This window comes from Cnephaeus nilssonii, assembly GCF_951640355.1.
Source record: "Cnephaeus nilssonii genome assembly, chromosome: 16".
Lineage (NCBI taxonomy): Eukaryota > Metazoa > Chordata > Mammalia > Chiroptera > Vespertilionidae > Cnephaeus > Cnephaeus nilssonii.
The window spans coordinates 39241118-39250833 of record NC_137087.1 but is presented as its reverse complement, the minus strand read 5'-3'; the positions used below and the strand labels follow the sequence as shown (position 1 = coordinate 39250833).

Below are 9716 nucleotides of genomic sequence, written 5' to 3'. Positions count from 1 at the left end.
CTGAAGCAGGTGTTTCTCTCTCAGTCTCTCGGGCATGAAAGGAGGAGAGTCAAAGGTTCTTTTCTGAGTCTTTGTCTCTTAATAACCAGTTAAAGGCCAGTATCCCAAAAGGCAGCTTCCGGGTGGCAAAACTTCAGTCTCCTTACCAGGAAGGTGATGAAGAACTCAGGTGCCTTTGCAGGGGTCTCAACAGTAACCCCAATGCTTTCCCCTGCGGAACCATCAACTCCTTATTTCTCTGTTTGGCAGCCAACCTTCTCTTCCCCAACCCTCTCTTAGTTTGTGTCAGCAAAATGGTACCAGTTCATCTCAGTTCTTTCCAATTTGGGTCATGGAGACACAACTGGCATTGTATGGAGGGAATGTTACAAAAGGGTATTTCTTAGTCAGATCACTAATTCTCATTCAGCCAAAAGCCGAATCTTTGGGCTACACTGATCAGATTAGAGGAACTTAAGTCTGAATGGAAAGAGAAAAATAAGGTGGGTAAATTGTGCCATCACGCAGACAAAAATAGCATAACGTGTCACACTGTTGTAACTTAATTGACCATTAGACGTTTGTCATGGAGTTTGCCTCCCCCCTCTTGTCCACCACTCAGACAACTGCTTTAGCTGTTTTGGAAACAAAATAAAGCCCTACTATGGCTTTGAAATAAAATTGTATCATAAACAATCGGTAGGTGTGTTTCCAAGTGGTTTGAGCAAAGCGCCACAAAGTAGGCGACCACCGAGGTTGCTAAAATATTTCCTGTCCTGACCAGGGTTGCGTTTCTGGAGAATATTTAACAGGGAGGGTTTTAATGCTTCTAAAGATGTTGAAACTAAAGAACAAATATTGACCCACAGGGCACCACAACTCTCCTGAAAGGGAGTAAAATACATCCTTTATAAAATGAAAAACGACTTGGCTGAAATACTGCCCAAGCCCTTCACAATGGGCCCCCAGTTGGCATAGCCAGGCCCGGGCACTGACGCACCAGGCAGCATCATCGCAGGTCCTCTCGCGCTGGGAGGCCACGGTTTTCCCGCCAGGCCGACCTGGGCCCCAGCCAGCGCCCCTGGGCCGCGAGGCCACCCCAGGCCGCCGCGGGAGGCCGCTGGCACGAGCGCGCGGTGAGTAGGCCAGGCTGGTTCCCGCGGAGAGTCTGGGCTGCGTCGAGGCCACCCTGCGCGGCGGCTCCACCAAACCCGGGCCGCGCCGGAGGGGAGGCTCGGGCCAAAGGGACCCTCCCAGCGTGCGGGCGCCGGGGAGTCAGGGCGCGTTGTGCAAGCGCTGGCCCGCCGGCCCCGCGCCGCCCCCTTCCACTCGGCGCGGTTGCGACAGCGCGACCCCCTCCCCCCGGCGCTATAAAGCGGCCGGGCGGCCCCCGCGGCGCGCTCGCCTCCCTGGCTCCCTGCGCGCCCGGACTCCCGGGTCAGGTCTGCGCGCGTCTCCCGGAGGTGAGCGGCGCCCGGCGGGGGCCGGCGGGGACGGCACGGGTGGGGGCGGCGCGGGCGGGCCGGGTGGCTCCGCGGTCCAGCGCTCACGGCGCGCGTTTCCCGCAGGGCGATTCCTGGGCGAGATGGAGTGGGTGTGGGCACTCGTGCTGCTGGCTGCGCTGGGCAGCGCCCGGGCGGAGCGCGACTGCCGGGTGAGCAGCTTCCGAGTCAAGGAGAACTTCGACAAGGCTCGGGTAGGTACCGGCCCGGTGGCCCCGGTCCCCGCGTCCCCCCAGCCCCGCGGCCTCACCGTGCTCTCTCTCATCACCAAACCCGCGCTCATCTCCTTTGCAGTTCGCGGGGACCTGGTATGCCATGGCCAAGAAGGACCCCGAAGGCCTCTTTCTGCAGGACAACATCATCGCTGAGTTCTCCGTGGACGAGAGCGGCCAGATGAGCGCCACGGCCAAGGGCCGAGTCCGTCTGTTGAAGTCAGTGGGCTCTGGGCGGCAGCGCTCTCTGCGCCCCAGGGTCCCCCGGGCTGGGCGCCAAACCCTGAGGGGAGGGAAGGGAGCACCCGGGGTGGTGGGATGGAGGGATGGAGGGAGGAAGCCTTTTGCCCGGCCTGGCTCAGGATCCCCTGGGCCTTTGCAGTAACTGGGACGTGTGCGCAGACATGGTGGGCACCTTCACAGACACTGAGGACCCGGCCAAGTTCAAGATGAAGTACTGGGGTGTAGCGTCCTTTCTCCAGAGAGGAAGTGAGTAATCAGCTCCGTGGGACTGTCTTGGGGGGTAGGAGGGCCACAACCTGGCCAAATCCCCGGGTTTCTTCTCCAGTGGCGCCCTTGGGGAACACGTGGTCTCTAAGTGGCAGGAACCCTCGGCATTGCAGGAGGTTAGGGGCATGAGATTGGCCCACCTCCCCCATGCCCCCAGCCCATAAAACCTGGCCCAAGTTCAAAGGACCTTTGGGCTTGTGAGGCCTCCTCCTGCCACTTTCCTGTCCAGCCACTATTCCAGGGTGTGTAGCCTTCTCCAAGCTTACTCCTCCCCTCTCCCCCCCCCCCCCCCCGCCCCCAAGACCCAGCCCACATCACCACTCAACCTGGCTTTGCATTTCCTCTATCTCTTTGGACTGAATCCCTGGGGCAGCTTGACTACTTGGGGCCCCAGCAGAGGCTGGGAGACCCCCATCCAAGGATGCAGGGAGCATGGTGCATAGGGTTGGCCCACTGCCCGCCCGGTGCCCTGTCTGGTGATGCAGAGATTCTGAGCCAGGCACAGCACTCTTGGTGGCAATGCCCTCTTCCCTTTCTCCAAAGCACCAAAACTCAGATGGGGGAGGGAGAGCATTGAGGACGCTCAGAAGAGCATCCTAAAACTTGGCCCAATCATGAGAACACAACAGCTGTAGGCTCTTTCTATTCCCCCCCGCCCCCCATTTCTCCTAAATTTCAAATCTGGAGTCTACTTGGTACTTAGGGAATTGTGCAAGCCAGGGGGGCTCATGGGATCTTAGAGATAGGTAACCCTACAAAGGTTTCAATAAACAGATGAATAAACTGAGGCCAAGAGAACCTAGTGCTTTGCTCACGGTCATACAAGTTTGTGAGAGTCAGTGTCAGAACTGGGGTTCCAACTCCTGGGCCAGGATTAGGTGGCCCTGAACAGCAGGGACTCCTAATTTACAGACCAGTTTTTACAAAGTATGGGGCTCTCTTGTGGGAGAGGCCACAGGGGGCTGTTCAGGGGACTCTCTTAGCTGGTGGTCCAGGGCAGACGGATTCTTTACGTGGCCCATCACTCTGCACACAGCACATACACCTTGACTTCCTCTAAAGTTGTATATTAGATGAAATCGCATGTTTTATCTAATTGCAGCGTCAGCACTGATTGACACTGTACAGATGGCGTTGTTATTGTACAAGGGGTAAAAAGCTCTGATCCTTAGACATAATCATAATTATTACAAACAATGAAGCAAAGCTTTCCAAAGTGAATCACATAGCATGAAATATATACTTTTCTGATAAGGCGTTACAAAGTGATGAGTTACCTGTGAAGACAGTTAGTCAATACTGGAGGTACAAGATGGCTTTCTAAAAAGCATGAACACATAATTCTCCGTAGCATTTGGAGATGCACTCTTTGAAGGACTAGGGTCCTGTTGGTACTGCATTTGGGCAGGGTAGAGAAGACCCCATGAGCAGGTAGGGTTTTGCCTCTTTCCTTCTCCTCCTCCCCCTTGAGAACTAACCAGATTAGTTCTGCCTTTACCGCTTGTAGATTGAGGTTCTATCTATGGTTTCATTTAGAGAAAAAGTATTGAAATCTTGAAAGTGATTGCTATGATACTGAGGTAACTATGGAAGGTGTAAGGATGAATTCCTTCTTAGGGATGTTTCAGAAAAGAAGCTGTGCAGTGTAGTGGCTAAGCACGCAGTTAACGTTAGATTGCCTGAGCTCAAATCCTACCTTGTGGGACCTTAGATATGTTCCTGATCTTCTCTGTGCCTCAGTTTCCTCACCTGTACAAGGAGCACCTGCCTCATGGAGTTGCATTATGGGGAGGCCATGAGTTACCTGTGCAGAAAGCACTTAGAACAGTGCCTGCGACATGGGCTCTCTCTCCATGTATGTTGTTATTACTGCTTAGCTCTCTCCCCAGTCATGAAAGAATAGCTTGATAGTCTGGGTCGGGGATGATAGGCTCCACAAAGAGCATCAGGTTCACGACTCTCATTTTCCAGGGAACACATTAGAGAAAGCCCACGTTAGAGAGGTGACTGGCCTAGGGGCACACAGCTAATCCCCCGGGTCCCCAGGCCTCAGACGCCTCTTTGACAAGGCCTGCTGGGCGTTTCAGGTGATTAGTCAGGACTAGCTTCACACCGCCGTCCGCTGGCTCACCTGGAAGGTTCGACCTGAGAACTGCAGGGAGTTTCTCATCACTTGAGGAGATTTAGGCCACAGGTGTAGGGAGCTGGAGGGACACAGTCCAGGCCCACCACATTAGCCAGAGTTGGCTCCCTCTAACGGAGTGGGTGTTTTGTTTTGGATTTTGGACTGGTAATCAAAACCTCCGAACTAGTCTGTGTAGACACAGAGGCCGTGTAGCCCCACTTCCTGGGATGGTAGCAGCCATATGGCCACTGTCTCTACTCTCCCTGGCTCTGCTGTGTGCGGATAGCTGCCATCCAGAAATGTTTGGGGGTCTGGCTCTTCAGAGGGACCCACCCGAGCAGCTGGCAGTGAGGAGGGGGGAGGCCTGAGCTCACTCTTTCTAGCAGGGCTCAGACAGCTCATCTCGTGTTTTAGGAGGAAGAGTCGAGGAAGGATTGTTAGAGTTTACATTCTCCATCTCTGCACTATTTAGCCAAAAAAGAGCCTGGACGTAACACCTAGCCAGGTTAGGCCTTTTATAAAAGTCAGGAAGGTAGTCAGTTTTCCTAAAGCTGAGCTTTGAAAGTTACTTAGTTCCTATGTTAGAATTCACATTCTGGCAGCAACTCTGGGGAAAAATTAAGCTGCAGATTTGCTGAGCTAATAGCTGCCTGGATCATGAATCTGGGTCATATTTCAAAGCACAGTACTTTTGTGTCTGAGGGGTGGGCTGCTGGGGTGCCTGTGACTGAGAGGCACAGTGAGGCCCATAACCAGGGAAGAAATGATTTCATTCGGAGAGAAGGCAGACTCTGCCCAGAGCTTGTGAGGGGAGCTGGTGGTTAGGGTGGGGCCCAGCAGGCGGCCCCTTGGCTTCTGTTCCTGGCCCACCTGCTGAATCATGTGTCTGCGCACCCCCACCTGGCCCCTGGCACTCTCTACGTGGTTAAGCCTGGGAGGTGTGGGGGTGGCTCTTTCTTCCTGGGGGACCTGGAGTGAGCTGAAGAGGGGCCTCCACCACCCCCTGCTGTGCAGCCCTCCTGCAGGGCCTGGGTTGGGGCTGAACTCCTGGCTGGCATTCTCAGAGCCAAGAGGCACAGCGGGAGGTGACGTAGGGCAGTGTTAGCAATCTCCCTCACACCCTCCAGTGCTGGGGGATCCAGCACCGCGGCAGCCTCCGGTGTGGAGCATGGCATGGGGCAGAGACGATCACTTGCTTCATGACCCCGACATGAGGTGGAGATGCAGAGCCTTTATGTTTCTTGTTTCCTCTGCCCCCAATTTACTTGTTGCCTGGAGACAACACGGTGTAGAGTTTACGCAAGTGGGCCCCAGTGTCCGACTGAAACCCAGTGCTGCCCTGCTCTTTGGGATCCCGGGTGAATTATTTAGTTTCTCTGTGCCTCACTTTCCTCATCTATAGAATGGGGGTGATAGTGTGCACTTTTTGGTTCATGTAAAAAGTAACTGGGGGGGAAAGGGAAAGTGTCTACACGATGACTGACATGATTAAGTGCCCAGAAAGCCCTATTCATGGTTGTGTCAATGAGAATGTTAAATTAAGTAAGATGTGGCACTTATTTTTTTCTTTCTTATTATTTTTTTTTTACACCATATATAAGGTATTTGGATAAGCCTGAGTATTGTTTCTCCGTGGCAGATCCTTCACATACATTCTTATTTCCCATCCTGCCTTTATTGGCATTGGCATTTCCCCCACCTTCATTTACACTTATTCGTGGCTTACATCCCAGTCTTAGGAATAAGTATCTAAATTTTTCATTGACTTAACTCTCCCTCTATCAGAGGAGTTCTGACAAGTACAAGCTCTGAAAAGAATACCTGATAATAGATGGTAGGCATCATGTGCCCTCCCCCCATCCCCCAAAGCAAAGACTACTCTTTTGCCTGCTAGGAAAAGTGGGCAGGGTTACTAGACAGGAATTAGGAGGGAGCCAGAAAAGCCATCAGAGTGGCCTCCTCCAGTGATCGAGAGGCAGGAGGGCCGCGTAGTTACTGAATTGACTGGGAGCTAGCTGATAGAGACCATCTCAAGAGATATGTCCTGATGTTGAGATAACATAAGTTGGTGGCCATCAGACATCATCCCTAAGGCGTAGCTGTTGTTGGGGGATTGATGGAGAAGACACAGTAGGGAGATCTATTCCTTGGTTTTGATAGGCCCACGTTCTCAGTTCTTTAAAGAGATGCCATCACATTTATCATCAGGTGAGAGATAATCATGGAAGTGAATGAGGTTCCCCCAACTCAAACTTTTTATCTGTAAAAGAGAACAACATCCTTCTCACTTCCCCAGGTTTATAAAAGCTGTCGGAATTCTCTGGGGTCTCCTGCGCCTAACAAAATGAAACCAGTTTCAGGAAGTCGCTGGCTTCTCAGTTTGGGTTAGTTTCCTTGCGGGCTGAGCCGGCTGAGGGCGAGGCATTGGCTCTGGTTTCTGGCTTGCAGACGATGACCACTGGATCATCGACACGGACTACGACACCTATGCCGTGCAGTACTCCTGCCGCCTCCTGAACTTCGATGGCACCTGTGCTGACAGCTACTCCTTCGTGTTTGCCCGCAACCCCTACGGCCTGCCTCCGGAAGTGCAGAAGATCGTGAGGCGGAGGCAGGAGGAGCTGTGCCTGGGCAGGCAGTATAGGCTGATTATGCACAATGGTGAGTGGGCTGGTGGGCAGGAGCCCGGGCAGCAGCCAGCTCTCCCTGAGTTTGTGCCCACCTGCCAGTGAGATGTGTTTCATCCTAAGGCTCCACAAGAAAACAGGGAGCCTTAGGAGCCCCTGGGAGCCCAAGTCTTGGTTCTTCTTCTTCTTTTTTTAAAATATATTTTTATTTTGTTCAGAGAGGAAGGGAGAGGGAGAGAGAGACAGAAACATCAATGATGAGAGAGGACCACAGATTGGCTGCCTCCTGCACGCCCCCTACTGGGGATCGAGCCAGCAACCTGGGCATGTGCCCTTGTCCGGAATTGAACCCAGGACCCTTCAGTCCGCAGGCTGATGCTCTATCCACTGAGCCAAACCGACCAGGGCAGTCTTGGTTCTTCTTGATCAGATGTTTCCGTGGCCTCATCATGGGGCTGATGCAGAAGGAGCGGACAAACGCCTTTTTTCAAAAACCTGGCACTTTCACTTAAGTAAAACTGCAGGGGACTCTTCCTTTTTTTCTGTCAATTTAGCCCAGTCGGTAGTCACATGATTTTGCCCCTGGATACTCTGCTCCCAAACCCATTTTGACTGAATTAATAGTATTTGGGGATTCAGTGGCCCCAGTGAAGAGTTGGGCGGCAATGTGGCCATCGGTGTAAAAACTTAGAGACATCACCACAGCAAGTTCAAAGTGATTTCAACAAATGCTCTTTCTCTAACATGAAACCAGATTGACTAGCTGATCTTCCTCACTTGTGTTTTCGGATGTTCCCTGGGATGACAATTGGGTCTTTATATAGATTCTATCCTCATCTGATATTGATCTGAAAACCAGGAACATGCTAGAGCAGTGGTCGGCAAACTCATTAGTCAACAGAGCCAAATATCAACAGTACAACGATTGAAATTTCTTTTGAGAGCCAAATTTTTTAAACTTAAACTTCTTCTAACGCCACTTCTTCAAAATAGACTCGCCCAGGCCGTGGTGTTTTGTGGAAGAGCCACACTCAAGGGGCCAAAGAGCCGCATGTGGCTCGCGAGCCACAGTTTGCCGACCACGGTTCTAGAGGAAAGAGGGCTGTCTACTTGAATTGACACTCACTCCCACGGGAAATTGGGTTTCCAAATCCAACTACGGCAATGTTAAAATGTAGGAAACAGAACAAAACTGAACTTTTCGGTCAGTCTTCTAACTCGCTGAGCAAAACGACACCAAAACAATATGAACCCAGACCAAACACATAAATCAGTAAGATTTTGATGTTTCACCCTGGAGTGGTCTAAGCAAGGATTTCACCATGGACAGACTCCAGGCCAAACCCTTTGCCTACATCTCATCTAGCCGATGAGAAAATTAGAGGCTAAGAAAGATTACAAAAGTTGCCCAAGGTCTGTATAGTAAGTAGCTGAGTTGGATGCAAACCAAATGTTGTGTTTTTGTTTTGTTTTGGCCCTGAAGCCCCTTGGGGCACCACCTGGTGATACATGGCACAGGACCTGGGGAACTTTCTATGAAGTTACTAGTGGGGTGGCTGTGACCAGGCACACTTTCTGAAAAGGAGGATGCACCCCCCAGCCCTTTGAAATGCAGTGAGGCAAATTTAAGACAAATAAAGAGAACAGTATTTTAGCCCTAGTCGGTTTGGCTCAATAGGTAGAGCATCAGCCTGCGAACTGAAGGGTCCCAGGTTCGATTCCGGTCAAGGGCACATGCCTGGGTTGTGGGCTTGATCCCCAGTAGGGGGCGTGCAGGAAGCAGCCAATCAATGATACTCTCTCATCATTGATGTTTCTATCTCTCTCTCTCCCTCTCTTCCTCTCTGAAATCAATAAAAATATTTTTTAAAAAAGAACAGTATTTCATACAGCAGATCCCATTGCCCCCAGAGAAATTCAAAGGGTTGCAGAAAAAAGCCTTGAAGATGATTATGAATTACAGTCCCATCCTGCTGTAACCTTACAAGATGGGTCCATAATTCATAATCTTCCTTACACACTGGGTCCATCGTTCTGTCACTGATGACTTTGTTTTCTATATTTCAGGTTACTGTGATGGCAAATCAGAAAGAAACCTTTTGTAGCAACATCAAGGATGCCAAGTTTCGTTTGAAAACTTCCCACTTTCACTCAGCCTTCAACTCTATTTATCGTAGTTTAGTCTGGCCCTCTCTCCTCCCCGCTTCCTCAGGAAACATAAAACCTTCAGGACACATAAAAATACATGTGGGAATAAGTGAATCCATTGGCAGTCAGGTGTATGTTTTTTGGGGGGGTTTTCTAGGGAATCATTTGAGGCTTAGGATTCCAGACTTTGAATTATTAAAACATAGTCTCCTGTTTCCTATGATGTGGGTGTTCATTTGTGTCCACGTGTTGTCGAAGTGAGAAGTCCTGCAGATGGTTGGATAGGATGCGCTTCTATAACCCTGGAGGTATTCTTGCCTCCCTGGTTCTTTATGATCTTGGCCTATTCTGGTGCCTAATCTCCATTCGTGGTAGTGGCTTCTCCCAACTTCCTGCAAAGGGTGTTCTCCATTAACCCAGGAAGGCCCTCGCTGCCAGCCTGGCCAAAGCACCGAGGCTAAACCAGCAGGTGAGTGGGTGTGGGCCAGGCCAGGCCAGTGAGCCCAAAGCCCCGGGCAGCCCAGGGCCAGGGAAGGGGCGGCATGGCCGGCTCCCCTGGGTGTGTTTGAGAGGCACGGGTCTGGGTCAGCTCTGGTAAGCATCCCCAGCCCTC

General features: G+C 51.6%; 1 protein-coding gene across 2 annotated transcripts; it reads left to right on the top strand.

Annotated features, from left to right (window-relative positions):
• Nucleotides 1-969: 969 nt before the first annotated feature.
• On the top strand, nt 970-9246 carry RBP4 (retinol binding protein 4). 2 transcript variants are annotated; one of them, XM_079794187.1, is made up of 6 exons: nt 970-1115; nt 1548-1675; nt 1776-1912; nt 2076-2182; nt 6777-6989; nt 9023-9246. In XM_079794187.1, the coding sequence occupies exons 2-6, from the start codon at nt 1565-1567 to the stop codon at nt 9058-9060; spliced, it is 606 nt and encodes a 201-aa protein (XP_079650313.1). In that variant the 5' UTR covers nt 970-1115; nt 1548-1564; the 3' UTR covers nt 9061-9246. The 2 variants fall into 2 exon arrangements, with proteins under 2 accessions (XP_079650313.1, XP_079650312.1); XM_079794186.1 differs by lacking the exon at nt 970-1115 and adding an exon at nt 1228-1442.
• Nucleotides 9247-9716: the final 470 nt, after the last annotated feature.

What these genes read in the sequence shown, in the direction of transcription:
- RBP4 (XM_079794187.1), top strand. Translation starts at nt 1,565, where the DNA reads ATGGAGTGGGTGTGGGCACTCGTGCTGCTGGCTGCGCTGGGCAGCGCC. An exon ending in GGCCGAGTCCGTCTGTTGAA is followed by an intron (nt 1,913 to 2,075) that starts GTCAGTGGGCTC and finishes GGGCCTTTGCAG; the next exon opens with TAACTGGGACGTGTGCGCAG. An exon ending in TAGGCTGATTATGCACAATG is followed by an intron (nt 6,990 to 9,022) that starts GTGAGTGGGCTG and finishes TCTATATTTCAG; the next exon opens with GTTACTGTGATGGCAAATCA.